Raw genomic sequence first — 24,162 nt, 5'->3', positions numbered from 1 at the left:
TTTCTTCTTTTAAGTCCTAGATGCAGCTCTAAAATCACTCTGCCGTTTCAATTCACATTATCTTTTTCTTTTCTTTTTTTTTTTTAGATTTAGACTAAATCCAATTCCAAAGATTCGTTATACAGGCACCTTCATACGCCAATCCCTGCCCTACTCTTTACGGGATGGCCCACCCACTGAACACGTCACTTCGGGGATTGTGCGATACTAAGCTTTGTATCCCCATAAGTATATGTATCCCTTCATATATATGGACTCGCGGGAACAAACATACATCTACTTAAAGCGAACCTCAATTATTACGTTCATGTTTCACGTAAGAAAATAAGAAAATAGCACTACGGTGATTGTTAAATTGATCTTTTTTAATCTGGGTTTTACAAATAACGAACCACACAAAGCATTAGCGTCTTTCCAGTTGCAATTTGCCTTTTTTCGGTATGATGCCTTGTTTGATTATCAGTCGTGTGGATAATTTCAACACAGCAAAACAAAAAATAAAATAAAACCATTTAAAATGTAACATTTAAGTGGGAACGCGACGCCACGGTTATACGGGAAACGTATTTTCAGCCGGATGCGAAATTTGGCGAAACGCGGGCCTGCGGGTTTCCTGGTCCTCACTCAGCTCCTCCTCGTTTTATGCTGGCCGGACGGGACAGAGACTTCTCAGTTTCAGAACAAAAGCAACATCGGACCGAGGGCACTGAAAGTAAACGGCGATTTAAGTTCAGACCTCGTATTAATAAATCACAAATTTCGCCCTGGATTTCTCCTGTAAGAAGAACTATTCCGTGTCGCAACTGGTGTTAAAAGGTGACAAAGTTCCGTTGTGTTTGGCGTCTTTCTATTTCCAAAACATAATCCCACCGAGGGCTTTTTTTATAGAAAAAGGCAAGGGTCAAACGGACGGTATTGTTTCCTCCGTATCCCCCAAACTTAAGCTTTAACCAGAAGGATCGGCGGCAAAGAACAGTCGGGATATTCTTTACACACGCGTTTCGAAAACAGAAGGTGTTTCGGCGTTTTGGTAAGTTTTATTTTTATGTTTCACTCAAGCGTGCCCGACGACCAAGTGCGCCTGTGCAGTTTCCACATATTAGTTAATGCGCCACAAAGGAGCCAGACAGTTGCGCGTCACGGGCGAAGAAATACAAGTTTGATGCCATTCTTGCGGCATAAACTATCCGTACACTTCAGACCCATATTAACTCACCAAATCTGAGCCCGGTGTCGGGGAAGGTGCTCATCATTTCCCCCTGTTGCCGTCCAGTCTAGCCTAAATGAATTACAAATGAGCTTGTTTATCGTGCTTGGCTAGTGGCTCAATATGTCACACTATAGTTTTGTGTGGCACAGTTGGCTCAATCGTAAGACTGAATAGTAATGGTCAACAGTATTCATTCATTGTTAATTTAAAGTGCAGGTTTATCAATTTCCAGTTATCAAAACAAAAACAAAAAACAACCAATTTGAAGGAGAAAATGTTTAATGGGATTGTCTCATCAGCAATAACCTGACACCTAATTAGTGTAATTTGCTGTGGACCACTTTGGGCATAAACAACCATATAGGAAATGTGTTTTGTTGCAGTTATTTATAAATAAATAGACATTTTGAGCTATTTTTTAATGTCATTACTATACCTGTTGGGTTACACATAAATTGGAAAACATTTTGTCTTAAAGTGGGTTCACTTCAAAAAAATATTTGGTCTTGATCAACAATTTATCCATATTCCACATTTATAAAGGGGTTTTAGTCTTACTGTGATTATTTCTTGTTTACTTGTCATCAATGTGTACTGACTGTCTTTTTCCACGGATGTTTCATCTGTTTTAGTTTGAAGAGGTTACACTTGAATCTTATAGGACTGAGAGCCTCAAGAGGAACAAAGCCAGGACTGGGAAAGGGTGAGAAAGTAGACTGATGGATTTCTTAGCCCCCCCCCCCCCCCCCAATGCTCCCACCCTTTGACCAACCCCACTCCCACAAAACAAAAGTCAGTCACCACACTTTGGTTCCAGGGGGGAGGGGTGCTCAATCTGGACACCGAGTATACGACTTGTTTCATTGGGAGATTCAGAGTGAGGGCCGCAAAGGAGGAGGAGGGGGAGACAGCTGTCAGATAACTAACTTTAAGAATAGAAAGTTCTGAAACGCCACGTACAGTCCTGGTTAACTTGTTTTAATTTTACTGCCCCACACCCTTCTCAAAACAAGTGTGTAGCTTACACTGAACCAGTGAATGTTGAACAAGGCATAGTAGTGATGGGTGACATGAGGTTTCTTCCTATTTTTCCCCCCTGTTAAAGGTTTTTTTTTTAGTTAGTTGTTCCTTATCCAATGCAAGAGTCGAAGGACAGGATGTTGTGTTGCTAAAAAGCCCCTTGAGGCAAATTTGTAATTTTTGATATTTGGCTATACAAGTAAAATTGACTTGACTTGACAGAGAAAAGCTTATCTCGATAATCTTAAGGAATTTTAAGTCAATATAGATATTCCACAATATCTACTGACAGTGTCGTGAAATATATACTACACTGTATCTCCTGACAGTGTCGTGAAAAAGTGTTCACCCTCCCTGATCTCCGCTATTTTTGCATATTTGTCACACTGAATGGTTTCAGATCTTCATACAAAATGTAATATAAGACAAGGACAACTGGAGTAAATACAAAATACAGTTTTTAAATGATCATTTCATGTATTGAAGGAGAAAAGTTATCCAACACCCATATCACCCATGTGAAAAAGTAATTGCCCCCTGAACTTAGTAACTGTGGTTGTGCCACCTTTAGCAGCAACAATTGCAACCAAACAGTTCCTATAATTGGAGATCAGTCTTTCACACTGCTGTGGAGAAATTTTGGCCCACTCTTCTTTGCAGAATTGCTGTAATTCAGCAATGTTGGGGGGGTTTTCGAGCATGAACTGCTTGTTTAAGGTCCTGCCAACGCATCTCAATGAGGTTCAAGTCAGGGCTTTGACCTGGGCACTCCAAAATCTGACCAGGCCTGCAGTTCTTTACGTAGATGTTGTCCTGTTTTTTTGTTTTTGTTTTTGGTGACTTCTTGAATGAGTTGTTGCTGCGCCCTTGGAGGAATTTTGGTTGGCTGGCCGCTCCTGGGAAGATTCACCACTGTTCCAAGTTTTCTCCATTTGGAGACAATGGCTCTCAGTGTGGTTTGCTGGAGTCTCAGAGCCTTAGAAATTGCTTTGTAACCCTTTCCAGATTGATGTATCTCAACTTTTTTTTCCCTCATCTCTTCCGGAATTTCTTTTGATGTCATTTGTCATTTGATTTCATAGTGTGCTGCTTGTTGAGCCCTTGTAGCCTACTTCATATTGATGGTAAGGTTCTTTATAAATCATGTTTAGATTCAACAGGGCTGACAGTAATCAAACCTGGATGTATCTGCACTAATTGAATCCACTGATCAATTACATTTGGTTAATTGGTTGATTGAGTAACTAAGTGGGCAATTTTTCACACAGGTTAGTTGGTGTTGGATAACTTTTCCTTAATTAAAATTTTCATTTAAAAACTGAATTTTGTGTTTCCTCAAGTTCACTTCATCTTATATTTTGTATGAAGATCTGAAACAATTAAATGTGACATATGCAAAAATAGAGGAAATCAGGAAGATGGCAAATACACCATGCTATTTAAGAATCCGGGGTTCATCACATTGATTTGTTTGGTAATGTTAAGAATCATATCAAACAGTTTTTTTTTAATTCTCAACTATTTCAGACCATTTGGTATAAATTCTAGGTTATTGATACTCTATCGTTAATTCAGACTACAAAATTGTGTATCACATGACAATAGCTGAATTTCATACCAGTGCAATATGATTTAAACATGATAAACAATAATACTGAATTATCGCCAAGCCCTAACATGGTGGTTGAAAGAAGTAAAAAGAAGTTGCAGCTGATTCGTTTCCCCCCCCCCCTCTTTTAGGTAGAAGACACTCAATTCAGTATCCCAGATGGCTGCATACAGTGAATGTAACGGTCGAACAGGATTAGACGTAGAGGTGAAGAAGCCCCCTGAAGGTGAAGGGAGAAAGATAGAGTGTGAAGACAAGCATGCAATCCATAGCACCGCAAAGGATGTGCACCAACCTATCAGCGGATCTGACGGGAACACAGGCAGCGGGGCTAGCTTCAGCACCAACAACAATTCTGTCGTGTGTCTACCTCTTGTGTCAGAGGGACTAAAACTAGTGTGGACACAGGCCGATCAGACTCGTGAACTTGACACTATCCCAGAGCTAGTCCAAGCCTTCAATCTGTTTCCATACCCTACATCTCGTGAAGTAAATGCACTGGCACGGGTGTGTGGTTTGCCCCTGGACAAAGTCAAAGTGTGGTTTATGGTGCAGAGAATTAAATATGGCATCAGCTGGGCCTCAGAGGAGATAGAGGAGACTCGGAGGAAGCTGTCAGTACCTGAGCTGTGTGGTAACTACACTGAAACAAAGGAGGAAACAAAGATAAAGACCAAGAGGAAAAGCGGCGAAGAGGTGATAATGAAGGACAAGGACAACGATCGAATAGAGGGCTCTTTCTCCACCTTGGTCTCCTCAAAGAAGAAACCGACAACCGAATCACCAGAGTCTTACAGACCAGCCAGACCTGCTGTTCCATGTTTCAGTTCTTCTCTCCCTCCCCCTCAAGACTCCTACTACTACCGCCCACCTGCAGACATGCCTGCAACTATTGCAACAGACGTCTCTGTTGTCCCCTCAGATTTGCAGCAACGTCGTCATGGCCGCTACAAAAAGTCCAAAGCCCAGCTGGCTGTCCTCCGCAGCAGCTTTCTGAGGGAAAACTGGCCCGCAGAGGCTGAACTCCGACGTCTGCAAGAAGAGACGGGACTGAGCCGAAATGATATCCGTAAATGGTTCAGTGACAGCCGTTACCAGCTCAGGGTGGGCCGGGGAGCCTTTGGAGCAACCCAGGTATATCCCAGTTCTACTGTGGCTACACTAAATGATGATCCTCAGCAAATACAGCCTCTATCGCTTGTCGCACAAAAGGTTCGTCAGCATCAAAATGGGGTGAAGGTGCACGAGGGACCCCGTAGCAGTGGGATTAAAGACTCACATTTCTTCCAGACTTTCCTGTCAAACAGTCTAGAGGCATTTGGAGATAGAGTTGCAGAGGCAGAAGGGTGTGAGGGTGTGCTGGACATTTCGGGTGAAAACGGACACCGTGTGAAAGATGAAGAACAAAGTGAAGAAAAACCCTTGCAGTTGACTAAGGACAGCAAGATTGACCCAGATATTCTACAGCAGCCATTGAGTTTACCCAAACCTTCTCCGTGCTCTTCCTCCTCTGGCACCCCGCCCCCACCAACAACCTCACTGAGCAAACGACACTCAAATGGCATCAGCAGCATGAAGAAATCAGCCAGCTCTGCCAAAGCCAGCTCCTCTCAAACAGTCGTGCATTTCTCTGGTGCTTCCTCGTCCACCCCTACTGTCCTTACACCCGCTGGACGGCCACGTAAGACCAAGGAACAACTGGATGTGCTAAAGCAACACTTTGTACGCTGCCAGTGGCCAAAGAGTGAAGATTACACAGAGCTGGTTAAGCTTACAGGCTTACCCCGGGCAGATGTTATTCAGTGGTTTGGGGATACACGGTATGCTGTTAAAAACGGGCAGCTGCGCTGGGTGCAAGGGGTCTGTAAACAGTTCTTGGCCGACCCCTCCATGCAGCAAAGTAACGGAGGTGAAACAAATGGAAGTGGCTCGAGTACAACCCCTCAGGGTGGAGGTAGCCGCAAACGAAAATCTCGATCCAGTGGAGCAAGTACCTGTTTAGATTCCCCCAATATTCAGCCACTTGAGGCATATCACCGTTTGACAGGGATATTAAATGAAAAAGACCTTGACTCCTTATGCAAGAAGTCAAGAATGAGCTACCAGCAAGTACGGGATTGGTTTGCATCTCAGGAGACTGGAGTACTTGACCAAGAGCCTAACATTATTGACTGAGTTAAAAAAAAAAAATGAATAGAAAGACACTGGAACCAAACTCGGGGAATCTTTCTGAAAGCTGGTCGGATGTTCCTCTTTTCCCTTTATTTAGATATGAAGTTGCTTAGCATTGCTTTAATTAGAGCATAAGTGTAACATCCAGTCTTCCCAGTACAGGTCCAAAACTGAGGCTCTTCTTACTAAATGCTGCATTACCTGCTTATAATGTATTATTTCTTTTGTTGTCTACGAAATTGTTGTAAATAAGACAGTACTTCATACACTGGTTCATATTTTTAGGAGCATTGTTTCTCTTTGGATTATTTACTGTTACTAAAGATTTTATAGTATGTTTTTTTAGCGGTGTAATTTGGGCGACACGGTGGCCCAGTGGTTAGCGCTGTCGCCTCACAGCAAGAAGGTCCTGGGTTCGAAACCCGGGGTTGTCCAACCTTGGGGGTCATCCCAGGTCGTCCTGTGTGGAGTTTGCATGTTCTCCCCGTGTCTGCGGTGGGTTTTCTCCGGGTGCTCCGGTTTCCCCCACCATCAAAAAGACATGCATGTTAGGGTTAATAGTTATGCCCCTGACCAAGGCATGGCAAGACAAACTGGAGCTGGTCCCCGGGTGCTGCACGGTGGCTGCCCACTGCTCCTAGCTACACAGCTAGGATGGGTTAAATGCAGAGGAGGAATTGCCCCACGGGGATTAATAGTAAAAAAAAAAAAAAAAAATTATATTGGTTGTACTTTTGGTACTTCCATGTAGCTCAGAATTTTGGCAGACAAGGAACTGCTCTGGGAAAAAGATGACTTTGTTGAAGTTATTGACTGATCACTGTGTGTAATCATTCCTTTTTATAGCCTAATTATTCATTTTCATGGAAAGCACACTGGACATCTTTACTTACAAATGGGATGTTGCACTTGGACGTTAGAGCCTGCAGACATATGCTCATTAAATACATTTAGTTTCGATAAACATTAATTCCCAATTTTATGTTATTTTTGCCTATAATATTTAAGCCTTACATGGCGTTCTTTTCAAAAGGCACGGTACAAACTGCAAATTCTATGGGGTCTCATTTTAACTCGTTATTGCAAGCATATTTCTATAAAGTATTCCTGCATTTTTTAATAGGCTGTGCCTAAATTCAAATGTAGTTTGCACTGACCTATACCAGTTCACAGTACAAAAATGTTTGTACAGTTAGCACGACTTGCCATTCTTAATTGGGATTTGCACTCTGACAGAATCCATATCAGTATTTTTGTGTCTTTGCCGTGACTTAAAGTCACTGTAAATCTGAGAGAGCTGAAAGGATTTCTTTGGTCCAAGCTGTACTAAGGAAAAGGGTTCTGCCAACAGGAGTCAAGTAATCTCGATAAGTAAGAAGCCGAACGGTTTGAACAAGTAAAAGCAAATAACTTTAATCAAATATTCCAAAGCAATATTGATACATCTGTCAATGCAGAATATGAATTTTAAGTACAAATGCATAGTTATGCCAGTGCAAGTATTAAATAAAATTATTTCTACAATGATATTTGTAACTGTTAACCATGAAAAGGTGGGGGCAAATCATTGTAATTCCTTTTCTAATATTGCGGATCTCAAGTAGTTGTGAACTTTTTTATTTAAATAAACTGAAAGATTAAATGATTCATTTGATTTGCACATTTGTGTCACTGGAAACCAGCAAGTTTGTTTTCTCAACTGATTAATTTGAAAGTTATTTTATAACAATTTCTCCAAACACTTGCTGTCAAATTACTCAACAGTAACATCTAAAATGCCATGTAGGTTTTAAAGTATGAACAGAAGCTGAACATCCATGGCCTTACTCTAGTTGCACAACTTTTTTTCCCCCTTAACAGATGATGGGAAAACATACACGTATTTACCAGCAAAAGAAAATAAAACACCTATGCCCAACAATAGTGTAAGAACTCCAAAATCAACTGTAAAAAAAAAAACAAAGTCAAGGGTCTACTTCAGCTTAATCCTCTAATATTTGTAAGGTCAATGACAATGAATTTGTTAGTGGCCATTTCTTCAAGACCTGTGAAACTGTAGTGATGATCCACTCAACGGGAATTGGGAGGCGCCCGGGGTCCCATCCTTAGTCCTGAAAACGAGGGAAATGACTTACTTAGCAATCAAAGCAAACAAGAATTATTCCATCAATATTTAGCGCAAATGACAGACTCGTCTATCATAAAAAAGTACTTCTGCTTCTCTACCAAAGAAAGTATTTCTTACCTTGTTGGGTAGTTAATGGTTGTAGGTGTTCCTTTTTAAAAACGAGGTAATGGGTTAATTTCTTAGAGCTGATTATCTCCACAGATTACTTTTAATTATTTACTGCAACTTTACTAAGTGTATACTCACTGACTGGTTGTTCATGGAGACCGAGGTTAGACATAGAGGAGGCCGATCTGGGGGTTGGCTGAGGTGAGCAGACAGAAGGCAGAAATTGGTGTCATTACTAAGTCAATATAGTTAAAGCTACAATCCTGAAGCTCTTCGTTTTGTTACTATGGTGATGTGTGGTAATTGCTGTGGTCCAGAGAGCCACTTCAAATGAAAAGACAGAGTCACCTGTTGTGCCATTTCAGCATCCTCCCCACCGACAAACAAAAACACAAAACTGAACCCGAGTTTAGCTACTGATGTGTTGGAAAGTCTTCTTGAAGGGTGATCCTCCCATATCAGCCTGTAATCCACAATGAACTTGCTAATGTCACTGCTATCTGCCCTATTCTTGCGAATCTGGCTGCTATAGTGAAGACTTGAAGCAACTGAAAGATCATAAGGGGACATTTGTTTGTATGTAAATCTTAAGGATTGCAGTTTAAAAACCAGATGTTTTTTCTAGACTTGTAATGTGAAATTTGTCAATATCCACACGTACTTGATACAAATTTTGAAAGTGTAATAACTGTCAACAAGGCAGTGAGAGTTAATAATGAAAATGGCAGTTTATTCATTCATTCACTCATCTTCAGCCGCTTCTCTGGGGTCGGGTCGCGGTGGCAGCAAGCTAAGTAGGGCACTCCAGATGTCCCTCTCCCCAGTAATGCCCTCCAGCTCCTCCTGAGGGACCCCAAGGTGTTCCCAGGCCAGATTGGATATATAGTCCCTCCAGTCTGAGTCTAACCCAGGGTCTCCTCCCAGTTGGCTGTGCCCAGCAAACCTCCAAAGGAAGGCGCCCAGGAGGCCTCCTAATCAGATGTCCGAACCACCTCAACTAGCGCCTTTCGATACGAAGGAGCAGCGGCTCTACTCCGTGCTCCCTCTGGATGTCCGAGCTCCTCACCCTAAGGCTGAGCCCAGACACCCTACAGGGGAAACTCATTTCAGCTGCTTGTATCTGCGATCTCACCCTTTCAGTCACTACCCAAAGCTCATGACCATAGGTGAGGGTTGGAGCGAAGATTGACTGATAAATTGAGAGCTTTGCTTTCCGGCTCAGCTCCCTTTTCGCCACAACGGTCCGGGACAACATCCGCACTACTGATGCTGCACCAATCCGCCTGTCAATCTCCTGCTCCATCCTACCTTCACCTGTGAACAAGACCCCGAGATACTTGAACTCCTTCACTTGAGGCAACAACTCATCCCCAACCTGGAGGGAGCAATGGCAGTGGCAGTTTATACACTATCAATTATTCACCAGGTTTGGATGTTACTTTTATTCTAATGGTGAATATCTCCTTTTGGAGAGCAAAATGATGGAGTCGATCCAAAGGAGTTGAATCAAGTGCAACTGAACTTGGTATATATCCGTGAAGACGTTTCGCCTCTCATCCAAAGAGGCTTCCTCAGTTCGTGCCTTTCTGACTAGACGAAGCTAGTCTGACTGGCTGGTGATGAGACTCAGAATTTATCCTCTTGGAGTCGTCAGAGCTATACATGTCCATGGCTCTTTGTGTCCCGATGTTTACCAACGCCCGTCGCTAACAGAGCCATAGATATGAGTGGCTCTTTTGTGTACCGATGTTTGGCCGCGCCCGTCGTTATCGGAGCTATTGATATGCATGGCTCTCCTGTGCTCCGATGTCCAGCCGCGCCTCTCGCCATCAGAGCTATTGATTTGCATTTGTTTTAGCAGCGACGGTCGTTGGGGTGTTAGTTTCAACTTCATTATTCAGTGGTCATGAGAGTCGTTGGAGCCGTTAGTGACCGACTGTTGTTCTTGGAGGCTAGGCTTCTTGAGTCTCCTGGGTAGAGTTGAAAGGACGGCATTGTAAGTGGGAGATAGGTGGTGTCGCAGACCTCCTCCTCTGTTGAGGGATGGTTTTTCCAGTTTCGCATAGATGGCTTCCTTCACCCCTCTTTCAAACCATTATCTTCTCTGTCCAAAATGTGTACATTGCTGTCCTCGAAGGAGTGTGTCTTCTCCTTTAGGTGTAGATAGACTGCTGAGTCTTGTCCTGAGGAGTTTGGCCTTCTGTGTTGGGCCATCCGTTTGTGTAGTGCCGTTTGTGTAGTGGTTGTTTGGTTTCTCCTATGTATAGGTCAGTGCAATCCTCATTGCATTGTACAGCATACACCAGATTGCTTTTTTTGGTGTGTGGTACACGGTCTTTGGGATGAACCAGTCTTTGTCGGAGTGTGTTGCTGGGTTTGAAGTATACCGGGATGCGGTGTTTGTTGAAAATTCTCCTGAGTTTCTCGGCGACCCCAGAAACATACGGGATGACTGTGCTATTCCTTCTGTTCCTTTTCTCCTCGTCGATCACCTGGTTGGTCTTTTTGCAACGTGTTGCAGTTTTCACAAAGGTCCAACTGGGGTAGCTGCAGGTTTTTAAAGCTGCTGGGCACATTGTCAGCTCTCTGTTGCAAAGTTCTGATGACACTCAGTTTGTGTTCCAGAGGGTGGTGTGAGTCGAAAAGTAGATATTGGTCTGTGTGTGTAGGTTTCCTGTAAATCCCAATGTGGAGGCTCCTGTCTTCCCCAATGTGGACGTCACAGTCCAAGAAGGGCAAACTGTTGTTCTTTACGTCTTCCCTTGTGAACTTAATGTTCTTGTCCACTGAGTTGATGTGTTTGGTAAACGCTTGCACCTCTTGTGTTTGGATTTTGACCCATGTGTCGTCCACATATCTGAACCAGTGGCTCGGAGGTGTTCCTCTGAAGGAGTTCAGGGCCCTGTGTTCTACCTTTTCCATATAGAAGTTGGCCACAATGGGCGATACTGGTGAGCCCATTGCACAGCCGTGTTTCTGTCTGTGAAACTGGCCCCTAAATTGGAAATATGTAGTGTTCAGGCAAAAGTCCAGTAGTTGGCAAATCTGGTCTGGGCTGAGGTTGGTCCTATTGTGGAGGGTGTCGTCCCGTAGCAAACGTTGCCTCACAGTTTCCAAAGCCTCCATGGTTGGGATGCAGGTGAATAACGAGGTCACGTCATAGGATGCCATGGTTTCATCCGGTTCCAGTTTTACGCCTTGGACCTTGTCCACGAAGTCAATGGAGTTTTGGATATGGTGAGGTGTTTTGCCCACTAAAGGGGTCAAGATGTTGGCTATATGTTTGGCAATGTTGTACGTGACATCGGAGCACAGGAGAGCCATGCATATCAATAGCTCCGATAACGACCATTACCTGGATGAATGAGAACATTCACAGACAAGATGGAGTCGATGTAACTAGGAGGCTTACTGTCAGTGAAAGTCTCATCCATCGGTCTCTGGCCCTTCCCTGGGATTCAGATGAACCTGGGTGACTGACACCATGTTTAAATGTAAGAGTGAGATATTCCACAAGGCACCGGGTCAGACCTATTTGTTAAGAGATCCATTTCTGACCACAGGTAAATTTGTGATGTGCAGAAAAGGAACAAAATCCATTTGAACACAACCGCAAACTGCAAAAACATACCTTTTAGTTGCTGAGCAAATGCTGACTGGTGAATGAAAATATGCATGACATGTTAGGAGTAAATTTGCAAAGGAAATTGACTTCTCTATGATGTCAGCAAAAAAATGTTTGCTTAAAAAATGATCTACCCACAACAAATCTGTATTTAACAATAAGCTTACCTGGAGATGTTAAAGCAACTGGAAAGGTCAACCTCGGAGTACTTTATAGGAGCAAAATTATTACAAAATAACCACTCTGTTAGGTTTAACAATGTTAATGCTGATCAGGTGGTAATGAAACAGGATAACAGTAAATTGTAACTTGGCTTTTACCTATTTGACTGACACTGTCCTGGTGAAATCTGTGGTCAGAGGTCAGCAGATCAAATCAGATTTATTACCTGAATATCAACATTTCAGATAGTAACAACCTTTTGCTGTTATCACCCTCTTGTGACACTCACCCCTGTCTGAGAAAGAGGCCTTTTCAACTTGGCATTTTCTCTTCTCAGCTTGGAAATTTCCCTAACATAAACCACAAAAAAAAAAGAAAAGACAACAATTTTGCAGCATGGTAAAAAGTAAAGTGCACATGGGGTAGAAGACAAAATGAGTGTCAAGTTATCACCTGTAACTTTCGTTGGTGACCTCTTTCAGACGCATTTCTAGCTCCACAGATTTGTGTTTAAAGTAGGCGGTGATTCTCGCTTTCTGTGTGTGCTGAAAAAGTGCAATCTGTGGGCAGTGAAGGCCTCGTTGTTAAAAGCATATTCAGCAAATATTAAAAAAAAGGGTCTGTAAGAAACCAGGTTTACCTCACAGATAATGAATCAAGGCACCCCAAATACATCTGTAACATGGTGTTACTGTCACGACCCTCTTCTCCTCAGCCCTGCTTATCTCTCCGTTTTTATTCTATAGACCCTTTCACACATACGTTCCACAATATTGCTGGAATTTCCCATTCATGCACTTCCCTAAGATTTCCGGATGGTGTTTTGTTCAAATATATGACAGCATCTTCTGTCTAGTTACACCCCGCTTGTATAGTATTAGTATTATTTTAGTATTACTCTTATTTTATCGTTAACATCTCTACTGTACACACGTCTCTTGCTTTCGCTCTATCTCACACACTCTCTTTTCCTTCCTCAGAATAAGGTTGTTGTCTTTAGTTTATTTTAACTTCCTTTTTTCTTTTGATTTTTGCACACAATACATGCATTATCACTCATGCAACATCCAACAAACATTCTGATTTCACTGATGGACCAGACATGTTCTCGTTTGGGTATTTTTCTGGATAATCTCTGCAGCTTATTTCCTCAAATAAAAGTGGTTAACACTTCATTGTGTCTTGCTCATATTTGTCATGGTTTTGAGCCAGTTCATGACAATATAAAAGTACTTCTGTATCTTATTTTGGTCAGCTGATTAATCAGTTGCTCTGCATTTTCTCCTTAGTGTCAATTAGTTGTGCAGAATATATTGAAATGACTGAGGCAAAAAGCTTGATGGCAGAAGCGCTACCTTTTTTATATGCTCCAAGCGTGACTGAATGAGCTCCACGGGGTCCCTGAAAAACATCTTCTCCTCAGGCTTCATCTAGAAAACAAAATTTTAGAGAACATTATTTTCAATCCAGCACCACAAGTTCCAATGTATATAGGACAGATGGACCAACCTGATCTGTGATGGGCAAATAACTGCAGCTCGATCCACATATGCTACAATGTTCTGGAGAAAAGGGTAAAAATAATGGGTAAACATTTTTGAAGTGTTTTCTGACACTGTCTGATTAAAGATGGTGGATTGTTAAAAAGTAAAAATATAGCAGGAGATTGTCTTTATGCATGTTCAATAATCCAGGTAAAAAAAAAATCAAAGAAAGTTGAATCAGTTCATCTGGACACAACCTTTATTGGGAGAGAAACGTTTCATCACTCATCGTCAGCTGAGACTGAACAGGTCACATAGATGAGTGATGACACATTTCTCTCTCAAACGTTGTGTCCAGATGAACTGATTCAATTTTCTTTGATCGTAGGAGATTGGGAGGAAAAGGAAATTGTCATAGCAATGAGACGAAGATAAAAATACGACTCATACTTGGTTTGATGCATCCCTCACAGAAGATATGGCCACAGCTCGACACTGAAAAGTTTTGACCTTTTCTTCTGAAGCAGTGATTGCAATGGAACCAGTCCATTTCAAGCTCTTGCCTCTGCTTGGAATCAGAAAGAATACCCTCTTCAGCTAAATAGACAAATAATAAATAATATTAGACACCAGCATTAATACAAAGAAAAATATGGTATTGTTAAAAAATATTCTGTCCGTTTATTTTGGATAAGGTTTCAGGATCGGTTCTGATAAGCATTTCGTTGCAGTGGGGCTTTAGAATGGTTTGCAATGACCATAAGCATCATTGTGCAAAGTTGTCACAGTTTACAGTCATCCCACTCACACCCATTTAGTCAAATTCATTCATTATCCAAACCACTTATCCTTACCCAGGGTTGCGGGGATGCTGGAGCCTATCCCAGAAAGCAAAATTGCTTTGGCCCGGACCCATCCCACACCCAACACTTCATTTGGCCTACATACCACATGGAATGATGGCACTTCGGCGGTCCGCTCCTGTTTGCCAGATCTGGGCCAGAACCAAGCCGTAGCAATGCCGCATGTGCCGCATAGTTGCCAAAGGTAGCCCATGTTTGTTTTGTGGGCCATATTTACCATTTACCACACGGTCCACTTCAGGGTCACATGCAGATTACATGTTGCTGAGAGCACCGCATCTTTGCCAAAAAAGGCCCACATTTGATGATTTGGCATATTTGGTCCATATTTGCTATTGGCTCATAATGATTTTGTCAGGGGCAGGAGGCGGCCATTAGGGCCGCATCATTGCCTGAAGTGGCCCACATCCGGATGCTATCTGGGATCCCAGCAGTCATTGGGCAGCAGGCGGAGAGACACCCTGGACAGGCCGCCAGACCATCACAGGGCCGTGGTTAAAATCTCGGGGCATCCGGACAGGTTCGGGCCCCAGGGTAGTCCATCCTTGGGGAAGGGGGGGGGTCGTTCCGGGTCGTCCTCTGTGTGGAGTTTGAATGTTCTCCCCATGTCTGTGTGGGTTTCCTCCCATAATGCAAAAACATGCGCGGTAAATTGGCCGTACTAAACTGTCCCTAAGGTGTGCGTGTCGGCCCTGTGATAGACTGGCGGCCTGTCCAGGGTGTCTTCCCGCCTGCCGCCCAATGACTGCTGGGACAGGCTACAGCATCGCCGCGACCCTGAGTAGGGTAAGCGGTTTGGATAATGGACGGACGGACAGTTTGAATTGAGCCTGCGTTACCGTCGGCAATCAGTTATGTAGCGGCGGATGCATTAGTTCGCGGATGAATACACACTATCGTGAAGAACCGCTGTTGAAATTCACGAAGCAAGTAGCAAGGGCTGAATGAGTCATAAACTAAGAGCAAAATAACCCCTCAAAACACACAAGAGCCCGATGACCCCCCTCCACCCCCAACAAACACTCGTCCACACACATCGCTCTCTCTCTATTGGTCGGTCCGAAGGCAGTGGCCCTTGCTAATGATTGCAGCCGTCAGTTTCGGAAACACTTGATCTCTCTCTCTCTCTCCATACCCCACCCCCACCCACTGCAAATTACTGCTGCGGGGCAGATAGGCCTCCTGTTAGCTCCGGTATGCTAATAGTCAGCCACCTCTGTTGCTAACGGCAGTCGGCGACATGGGGGGGGGGGGGATTAACGCGGTTTTGATGTAAGCAAATACAAGGTAGAAAAGCAACCACAAAATTGTGTTATCGTGCCGGCCATTAAAACGTATATTAAACCGTTTAGTCTTACCTTGTTAAAGCTTACGTTCGCACGGCGGGAAAACTCGGCGGTGCGTGACGTCGTTAGTAAGATCTTTCCGTAAGCGCGAATTTGTCACATGCGCATTTACTAGCCAGACCAACCAATCAATGTAAAAAAAAAAAAACAGCTATACGTTAGATTACAACGTAATGCTAAAGTGCACAGATTGGAAGAAGGTAATGATAAAAGACAACGGAACGAATAAATTGCTGAAATAAAAACTAGAAAAGGGATTTCCTGAACAAAATGGGGGTAATTGATTTTTCTGTGGTGGACAAAAAGCAGTAAGACTAATTTAAGTTAGAGTTCCCAATGGACTCAATTATTTTGCCATCATATTTGTTGCTGTACTAGAGTTTTTCCATGCAAAATTAGTTTTTGTGCACAATAACTAAATTTATATAGCGCCTTTCTATAGACACCTGGAGCGCTTCACATCGGAGGGGGGGGGGGTGACACTTCAACCACCACCAACGTGCGGTGCACGGCAGCCATTTTGCGCCAGAACGCTCACCACGCATCAATTTGAGGTGGAGGGGAAGGAATCATTGAGCCAATGGGGGGGGGGTGGTCAGGTTGGGAATTTCGCCAGGACATCGGGGAACCCCCTCTCTTTGCGTTGAGTGCCATGGGATCTTTAATGACCAGAGTCGACCTCTCGTCTCATCTGAACGACGGCATCTCCTACAGCAGTGTCCCCGTCTCTGCACTAGGGCATTGATTTTTTTTGGACTTGAGGGAAGACTGCCCCCTCCATACCACTTCCGGCAGCAACTCGGTTTCCCCGGGAGGTCGCCCATCCAAGTACAAGCCCGCTTCTAGTTTCCATCATTTGGCAGAGCCAGGGTACATGCTCCGGCAGCTATAGCAGTGGTATATGGCCCTACAATGTCAAGAGCACCAACTTGAGTATTGCTTAATTTCAGTGGAAACCCTTCAAACAACAAGCAATTCTCCTGTCTCCCAAAAAGTGTCCCATGCTTCCCAAATACAGTTGGAAGAAGCCCACCACTGATCAGTCGGCCCCCATTAGTGTTGAAACCAAGTACCGTGACCACCCAATTCATTTCGAAAGGGTTAATAAGTTTCCGAGCAAAATAATTTCCAAAAAGTCTTTTAATGACCACTAACAAGTCAAAAATCATTGCATCACTGGTCACACTGACAACTGGTAGATTGGAGGTTGCACAGGGGCCCCAAGATAAAAGCCAGCCTTCTTCAAACTGGTTTTGGGAAATGTTCGATGTGTGGAAGTGCAAAGTTGTTTCTTGCTTTCCATTAGGTCATTTTGAAAACTGTAGGTCAGTGATCTTAAGTGGGCCAAGGACAGCATTGTGTGTCATTCCAAGATGGCCTGAGAAAGAAGAGAAAAATGACTAGGTACAATGCAAGACAGTCAGTGGTTGTCAGCATCAAATGTAGCAATTTAAAGCTACATAGTAAACAGTCTGCAAACTAGAATTGTGTGCTGAGGTACCTGTTCCAGTGCTCCTCTTGTGTCTGGACTTGCAGCTCGAGTCACAACAGCTACACAAATGGCTGTATGAAGGGTCATCCAGAAGCTCCCAGCTGTGAGCAAAAAGCCATTTTAAGTGCCACATCATTTCTAATATAGTCCAATATGTTTGACAAGATCATTTTACCCATGCTCCTTCACATAGTGGCAGGCCTTCTTGGTGCTGTCAAGGCCATTAGGGTCCCAGGCTACAAGCTTGCAGTGGATGAAAACCTTTGGGAAGTAAATGGGGGGGGGGGGCATGACTTCTGATTTCAATAAGGCAGGAGAAAAAGTCAAACACATAAGATTAGCCATCACATTACCTCTTCTCCAACAGCAAACTTGAAAGCTTGAAGAGATAGCCAAAGCTCTGATGGGCTGTGTCTTGGCTCAAACTTGGAATGAGTCACCTTACTATCCACAAGACACCTGAAAGTGGAATGAAAACTCATTTAGAAAAAGAAAAAAAAAGTTAACCACTTCTGGTCTCATCTTGCCATGCATACCCCTTGTTGGTGATTATGGGATAAAGATTGCTCTCTGGGTGCAGTTGTGGTGTTGCAGCAGCCACACATTCCTCAAGTAACAGCAGCAATGGCTGATGGGACATTTGCACCACACCAGCCAAAACTGGGATAAAGGAACCCAGAGGAAAGGCAGTGGAAGAAGCTGGGCCTGAGAAGTCATCTAAAAAGCAAACCAAAAGTTGAGAATTGGGGGGGGGGGGGGTACACAACTATTAGCTTTAATGGAGACTCACCATTCATTAGTCCCATGTAGAATGAGGGAGCTCCTACACCATATGTATGAAACAGCACTGGAGCATACAGAGGAGGGTACCAGTCTTTAGGCCTACACAACAAATAGACACACTTTAGTCAGAGCAACCAAAACTACCATAGGGAAGTTGTGGAGCCATTCAATTAAAGTTTAGACAAACCTCTCATAAACACAGACAACTGGATGAGAAAATGCCCATTTGTGAGCATCAGTGGTAGGCATGTAGGTTAGGTCATTGGTGTACACCAGCTGGTCTCCAGTCACCTTAGGGCAAGGGGGGGGGAATCCACACATAAGCCAGCTAGAGAAGTACCCAAGTTGCCAAAAACAAGCAAACTACTTACAATTCTCCTGAAGTCACAATCACTGAATTCAACACTGAAGACAACCTCCCTTGTTGATACACTGGTTGGAGAACAGGTACCCAGTCGAACAAGTGAAAGATCGACTCTGGCTCGAGCAGTTGTCCAAACTACTGTGACAAAATCAGGCCTGCAGTCCAGCTTCACTTCTGAGGAAGACAGAACATCAAACAGCCACTTATAAACAAATACAACTTATATTTAGCAAAACCTCAGTATCTTCAACTTCACATATTTTTGTGATAGCAACATTACCTGCATCTACAACCAGGGCAGTTACCAGGCTCACCAGAACTGCACTTTGCCAAAGGGCCGCCATCACGACTGAACACTGAACTGTACAGGCAACTGTGTTTTATCCCCACTGACAAAGAGGTCGTCAATCAGTCTGAATCGCTTTCAGCTGGTCAGTCTCAAGCGCGTCAGGTGCAAATATGGCTGCCCTGTTTGTAATGAGCTCAAAAATCCTCCTACTGCTATCAAATTTACATGATTTAGATCGAGCTTCAATAATGTAAAGGTTGATCTGTCCAAACTGATATAATTAACCTTAACATTAAGAGTTAAATCATGATATATATATATATATATATATATGTAAACTACTAATAAAGTACGTTAGTCCCTAGCAAAAGGGTCTGACCCTTTAGCCGAGCGGTTAGTGCTGCCGCCTTGTGGTGCAATACAACTCGCATCGAATCCCGCACCGGGCAAGAAAATATCCAGTTACATATATATATATATATATATATATATATATATATATATATATATATATATATATATATATATACATATGTTTTTTCCCCCCCGAAACCGTCAATGGTGTTGTGAGTGCTCAACTAATGAGCGGAATATGTTGAGATCTATATAACATGCATGTTAGGGTTAATACTCCTGTCTGTGCCCCTGACTGGGGCGATAGGAAGAAATAACTAGAGTTGGTCCCTGGGTGCTGCACAGTGGCTGTCCACTGCTTCTAGCTACAGCGCTAGGATGGGTTAAACGCAGAGCGACTTCCCCACTGAGATTAATAACATATATATTTATATAGTACCGAATTAAGGGGGCAGCCCGGGACCGCCACAGCCGGGACGCGAACCCATATCTCCTACTCCGCAAGCGACAACATTAACCAGTCGACTAAAGGGTCCGACCTGTTAACCAAGGGCCAAGGTGTCTACTTATCCATGCACGTTACTATATATATATAAAAATCTAAAATAAATCAAATATCTAGATTTTTTACTTGTATATTTGCAATGATGGTTTATTTAAAATTGCTTAAGAGTCTCAATTAAAACAAATGGCACAGGAAAGTACCAGTAACCAAAAATAAATCCAAGCCAACAGCCTGGAAAACAGGGCACCAACTTTGGCCGCATATATTACACTTGATTACACATCTCGATTTATGATTTTGTCCATTTACTTTGAGTCTCCCATCACTCAAACTGGATGTGGTTAGCATTCTTGGCTATGATCTTACCATTTAGTGCCGACTGCTGTAAACAAATTGATCTGCCAACGACTAAATATCCACTTGTTTCAGTTTAAAGGCATCTGCTAAATGAGCGGATGTACTAGTATGAAAACTTCAAGTGGTGTAATTTATCAAACATTTTGCATTCCCCGCCTCAGAAGCTTTGTTTGCAATCAGCGAAATAGTAAAAGAAGTTCTACTTAAACTCAGGAACTCACCCAGGGCACAAACACCCTTTTGTTTCAAAGTGTTTATCCAGTTCTTAAGATGGACTGCATGTTTTATAGCGCTTTCATAGTCTCCCGACCACTCAGTGCATGCTCAAGGTGCATATAGCCATTACAATGGGTTTGTGGGTGCAGTTTGGTATATAAGGAAGCATCCAGATATCTTAACCCATCACCAGCCAATTCATATCAAGTGTCAATGAGTGGAATTGGTCAACTGTGATGGTTGAATGAAAACCTACATACATGCATGTGGCACATGGGGACCCCTACTAAAGTGCATCCTCTGAAGTACTTTTCCATAGAAAACCTTCCATATCCCTTTAAAACCCATCCAGTTTCATTAGTCAAGGAGACACGTTCATTTTAAACTTTATTTTCAAAAGCAGAAGTCAGTTTGACATCAGAAGTCAGGTCGTCCCTTTAGGTCATCCACCGAGCTTCCTGCATCAGGCTTGGGGCAGGACTTCTACAGATGAAGAACAAAATTAGAATTTCAAATTTAATAACTAGCAAAACCCATTTATATAAAAGTTCATTATCCACACGACATCCAGCAAGAGGAAACCCCTCTGCGATGGGAGGTTCAAGTCCAGTATTGTGCATCATGGATTTGATGCTTTAACACCAACCTTGCACTGCAGTGGAAGAGTTGGCAGTCGTGTTGTGGGTCTTGGTGTCAGAATAGTCCACGATGATCAATGGCCCCAGCACAGAGTTCTGGACCAGGCCCTGGGAATCTTAGAGAGGACATTTCAGTTCATCTATCCATCAATCTCAAGATGGTCTAACATTTGTAAACATCTTATATACCAGACTCCAGTGCTCTTTTGGGCCGGGCCTTGCAAATTGAGTCACAGCATGTACAAAGGTTGCTCTGAAGTGGGTCCTCTAGGAGTTCCCAACTGAAAAGAAAAAAAAAAGTTAAATTTACAGCCTGAAGTACTAAAAGAAATGAAAGACCAAGAAAACCATTACCTTCCAGTTTCTTTAACATAATTGCATGTTTTCTTGTTTTCATTTAGAGCATCAGGATACCATACAGACAGTTTGCAGTGGACATACACCTGTGGATGCAAAGAAAATAGGAGTCACAATCTGACCAGTTGTACATATTACATGACATCCATTTTAACCACTCACCTCCTTTCCAAGACCAAACCTGAAGGACTGCAGGAGCAGGATGAGTGCAGAGGAATGGTACCGATTCACAAACCTGGAGTTGCTCGTTTTACCATATTCAAGACAGCTGGGGAGGGGGGGGGGGAAGGTAACTTCTGGTTCCCTTATGATGCCTGGACACCACTTACAAAGGGAACAGTCAGTGCAAAGACTAACCTGTAACAGTGACTTACCCCTTATTGGTGATAATGGTTTCACGTGGGCTGTCTGTGTACAGCTCTGGTGTGGTGGCTACAACACATTCCTCCATGAACAGTGCCAATGGTTGATGAGACTTCTGATCCACTGCTGCCCATATCGGGATGAGTGAGCCCAGTGGGATGATATTCGTTTTTGCCATACCAGATAAAGCCTCTAAATAAAAGAGCATCGTTCAGAAGCTGTACACGAGAAATCATCACGGCTTGTTTTCTGCGAATATGGCAAGAAGTTACCATTGAGAAGAGCCATGTGGAAGACCAGCTTGCCATGTCCTTCAACAACACCAAACCCAGGGGTCAAGAATTCAGGGAACCATTTATCAGGCCTAAAAATGACATTTTAAATTACATTTGGAGCCTCATGTTTCAGAAAACTTGTCGTTTCAAAACGAAGATTTACCTTTTGTAACCACACTCAATGGGATAGGTGAAGTCCGCGGGTTTCGACTTGGCATGTGGCCTGTAGGTCAACTCATTTCGGTACACGAGGCCCTTTCCTTTCAGCTACGGGAGAGGATTATGACATATCACGGTGGCAAAAAAACAAAAATACACCTTTATCAAGAGTTTTAACATTACCTCCCTTTTGAATCTGCAGTCGTTGAGATTATAGTCGAAGGTGGCAACTCCCTCTCCAGAAGCGAGGACATAAAAGTGAGATGCCATGCAGTTCCCAAGGAAGAGACGCGCAGCGTGCGGCACCAACTGAGGCGGTATCTTCCACGTGATTTTAACAGACTTTTTCAGACAGTCCACGCTGATATCTACAAACAAGTGCACAATTTTAGTTTCTTAACATTACCTGCACGAAAACAAATTAAATAAATTAGACATATCCACGTCGCATGTCTGACATGCGTACCTGCATTAACAGCAACCGCTGCAACGACAGCAAAGAGCACCACACGCAAGCACAGACTGGCCATCATGACTGGACGAGTAACAACATTGTGCGTCTGACCCGTTAAATACATCGCCGAGCCAATTAACAGAATGAGGAACACGTGTGTTAAAGTCCGGCCCAGCACGATCTGTATTTTATGATAGAAATTGGGAACTGATTTACTGTTAAAACTCTAAACATATAATAATAATAATGAATTACATTCATATAGCGCTTTATCTTGACACCCAAAGCGCTTCACTTGGGTTAAATGTTAAAATGTGCAGTTGTGGGCTGGCGGCATGTTCATTAAGTTATTCATCGGAACACCCCCCCCCCGTCCGGACGGAATGATTAGCGTGTGACACAGGAAAATAAATCGAGCCGGATGTACGAGAGCGGATTGTTGATCCAATCCGTTTAAACAAGCGTGTATCACACAAAACGTCGTCTCTTGTTTTGAATCGCATGCTTTGTGCAACATGCTGATAAAAGTGAAGGTAACGTGAGCCGTGCTTTTTCAGACGAGCGCTCAGCGCGTGTGAACGTTTCAGTTACGTTAGCCTGCGACTGCTGTCCCGGGTTAGTCCCTATGGGTCGTGCTAGTTACACTCGCACAACCGGTAGGCAAATTAATCCGGAGGTCAGAGGGCGAATTCATTTAACGCGTTTAAATAGTTTGAGGACTCTGTGCAAACGTGGGTGTGTATAATAAGTCACTAGTGCCAGCCCTTCTGGTTATAAATCCTGGCAGAAAATTGAAACGCAGAGAATGTGTAGTTTCAGAGAGATGTCACCGTGTGAACATGTTTTGTTGCAGACTCTCACCGGGAAAGAAATAGAGATCGACATAGAGCCTACAGACAAGGTGATGGCATGACACAAGTGTAGTCGTCCAGTTTATCGAATGCAGTTAACAGTGGATGTGATCAGCTGATGTGTTGTACATTTTCTGTTTTGTCTCTGCCTACTCGTCCTCCTCTCACCTGCCGCACGTTGTTGGATCAAGGTGGAGCGAATCAAAGAAAGGGTAGAAGAGAAGGAAGGAATCCCACCTCAGCAACAAAGGCTAATATATAGTGGAAAACAGATGTGGGTTACTCTGCGCTGAACTATACTGTCCTGCGGTACTTACAAATATAAATGATCAACTCCATAACATATCCGTGAACTATTTTCTCCCTTCTCGTGTTTTTGATTCATCTTAGGAACGATGAAAAGACAGCGGCAGACTACAAGATTCAGGGTGGTTCAGTGCTGCATCTTGTCCTGGCACTAAGAGGAGGGCTGTTCCTCCACAGTCCCAGCACATGCCTAACCTCCTAGTCACCGATGTCATGATCTTTCAGCCAGTCTCGTTAACTCTTTTGGGGTGTCTGTCAGTGTCCCACTGTGTTACTGCACCAAGATCTGAAATACTATGCTCTTAAGCCAAGAAATCAGTACACACCAACAGAAAGACTATATTTTTTTAAACCCCATTTATGCTTTTTGGTATCACCAGTAGAACTGGGCTCAATACAAGAGAGCAAGTTTAAGAACTCTGATGATTTTACTTGTGAATAAATGGTGAAGCTGACAAACCGTTGTCATGGAATACACGCATTGATCACTGCTGGTTAGGCAGGTCACTGCAGACAATTTTGGAAATCCCATTTTATTAGGAAATGTCACAAGATGGTGGATTCAAAGGCAACACTCAAATTAAACTCTTCAGTCTTTCAGATTCTCACTAGTAACAGTAGAAATCTTATTTCTATAGATTTGCATTGACATAAATTGAGAGAACCTGACAA

General features: G+C 43.1%; 5 protein-coding genes across 7 annotated transcripts; 2 read left to right on the top strand and 3 right to left on the bottom strand.

Annotated features, from left to right (window-relative positions):
* Positions 1–684: 684 nt before the first annotated feature.
* homeza (homeobox and leucine zipper encoding a) lies at positions 685–7,647 on the top strand. Of its 3 annotated transcripts, none has more exons than XM_056293589.1 (3): positions 685–1,030; positions 1,843–1,913; positions 3,975–7,647. In XM_056293589.1, the coding sequence occupies exon 3, from the start codon at positions 3,999–4,001 to the stop codon at positions 6,012–6,014; it is 2,016 nt and encodes a 671-aa protein (XP_056149564.1). In that variant the 5' UTR covers positions 685–1,030; positions 1,843–1,913; positions 3,975–3,998; the 3' UTR covers positions 6,015–7,647. The 3 variants fall into 3 exon arrangements, with proteins under 3 accessions (XP_056149564.1, XP_056149563.1, XP_056149565.1); XM_056293588.1 differs by having other exon boundaries at positions 3,971–7,647; XM_056293590.1 differs by having other exon boundaries at positions 698–816; positions 3,971–7,647.
* A 4,671-nt stretch (positions 7,648–12,318) lies between these two features.
* LOC130124417 (RING finger protein 212B-like) lies at positions 12,319–16,818 on the bottom strand. The gene is made up of 5 exons (XM_056293875.1): positions 16,761–16,818; positions 13,969–14,115; positions 13,544–13,596; positions 13,390–13,464; positions 12,319–12,594 (listed from the first exon to the last, which is right to left on the bottom strand). Exons 1-5 carry the CDS (start codon positions 16,816–16,818, stop codon positions 12,484–12,486), a joined length of 444 nt encoding a protein of 147 aa, XP_056149850.1. The 3' UTR covers positions 12,319–12,483.
* Positions 16,819–17,034: 216 nt separating this feature from the next.
* LOC130124416 (zona pellucida sperm-binding protein 3-like) lies at positions 17,035–18,713 on the bottom strand. Its single transcript, XM_056293874.1, has 9 exons — positions 18,647–18,713; positions 18,374–18,540; positions 18,190–18,293; positions 18,010–18,101; positions 17,756–17,936; positions 17,573–17,678; positions 17,395–17,480; positions 17,229–17,320; positions 17,035–17,105 (listed from the first exon to the last, which is right to left on the bottom strand). The coding sequence occupies exons 1-9, from the start codon at positions 18,708–18,710 to the stop codon at positions 17,035–17,037; spliced, it is 963 nt and encodes a 320-aa protein (XP_056149849.1). The 5' UTR covers positions 18,711–18,713.
* A 1,760-nt stretch (positions 18,714–20,473) lies between these two features.
* On the bottom strand, positions 20,474–22,498 carry zp3f.2 (zona pellucida glycoprotein 3f, tandem duplicate 2). The gene is made up of 10 exons (XM_056293591.1): positions 22,346–22,498; positions 22,063–22,247; positions 21,884–21,987; positions 21,718–21,809; positions 21,457–21,637; positions 21,245–21,350; positions 21,080–21,168; positions 20,915–21,006; positions 20,734–20,841; positions 20,474–20,570 (listed from the first exon to the last, which is right to left on the bottom strand). Exons 1-10 carry the CDS (start codon positions 22,455–22,457, stop codon positions 20,551–20,553), a joined length of 1,089 nt encoding a protein of 362 aa, XP_056149566.1. The 5' UTR covers positions 22,458–22,498; the 3' UTR covers positions 20,474–20,550.
* Positions 22,499–22,741: 243 nt separating this feature from the next.
* On the top strand, positions 22,742–23,949 carry nedd8l (NEDD8 ubiquitin like modifier, like). The gene is made up of 4 exons (XM_056293592.1): positions 22,742–22,866; positions 23,187–23,234; positions 23,376–23,458; positions 23,575–23,949. Exons 1-4 carry the CDS (start codon positions 22,849–22,851, stop codon positions 23,690–23,692), a joined length of 267 nt encoding a protein of 88 aa, XP_056149567.1. The 5' UTR covers positions 22,742–22,848; the 3' UTR covers positions 23,693–23,949.
* The last annotated feature ends 213 nt before the right edge of the window (positions 23,950–24,162 follow it).

Source organism: Lampris incognitus, chromosome 14 (assembly GCF_029633865.1).
Source record: "Lampris incognitus isolate fLamInc1 chromosome 14, fLamInc1.hap2, whole genome shotgun sequence".
In the NCBI taxonomy this organism is placed as follows: domain Eukaryota; kingdom Metazoa; phylum Chordata; class Actinopteri; order Lampriformes; family Lampridae; genus Lampris; species Lampris incognitus.
This window is presented reverse-complemented; position numbering and strand designations above follow the sequence as displayed.

Excerpts from the sequence above, each read along its gene's own strand:
- homeza (XM_056293589.1), top strand. The coding sequence starts at position 3,999 with ATGGCTGCATACAGTGAATGTAACGGTCGAACAGGATTAGACGTAGAG.
- LOC130124417 (XM_056293875.1), bottom strand. The coding sequence starts at position 16,818 with ATGAATTGGGTGGTCACGGTACTTGGTTTCAACACTAATGGGGGCCGA. Across the intron at positions 14,116-16,760 it reads TGGGGGCCGACTGATCAGTG|CTGAAGAGGGTATTCTTTCT; the intron begins GTGGGCTTCTTC and ends TTGTCTATTTAG. Across the intron at positions 12,595-13,389 it reads GCTTGGAGCATATAAAAAAG|ATTGCACTTTTTCAGCACAC; the intron begins GTAGCGCTTCTG and ends CACTGCCCACAG.
- LOC130124416 (XM_056293874.1), bottom strand. The coding sequence starts at position 18,710 with ATGGCGGCCCTTTGGCAAAGTGCAGTTCTGGTGAGCCTGGTAACTGCC. Across the intron at positions 18,541-18,646 it reads TGCCCTGGTTGTAGATGCAG|AAGTGAAGCTGGACTGCAGG; the intron begins GTAATGTTGCTA and ends TGTCTTCCTCAG. Across the intron at positions 17,679-17,755 it reads CCCATAATCACCAACAAGGG|GTGTCTTGTGGATAGTAAGG; the intron begins GTATGCATGGCA and ends TTCCACTTTCAG.
- zp3f.2 (XM_056293591.1), bottom strand. The coding sequence starts at position 22,457 with ATGTATTTAACGGGTCAGACGCACAATGTTGTTACTCGTCCAGTCATG. Across the intron at positions 22,248-22,345 it reads AGCGGTTGCTGTTAATGCAG|ATATCAGCGTGGACTGTCTG; the intron begins GTACGCATGTCA and ends ACTTGTTTGTAG. Across the intron at positions 21,007-21,079 it reads TATGTTAAAGAAACTGGAAG|TTGGGAACTCCTAGAGGACC; the intron begins GTAATGGTTTTC and ends TTTTCTTTTCAG.
- nedd8l (XM_056293592.1), top strand. Across the intron at positions 23,235-23,375 it reads ACATAGAGCCTACAGACAAG|GTGGAGCGAATCAAAGAAAG; the intron begins GTGATGGCATGA and ends TGTTGGATCAAG. Across the intron at positions 23,459-23,574 it reads ATATATAGTGGAAAACAGAT|GAACGATGAAAAGACAGCGG; the intron begins GTGGGTTACTCT and ends GATTCATCTTAG.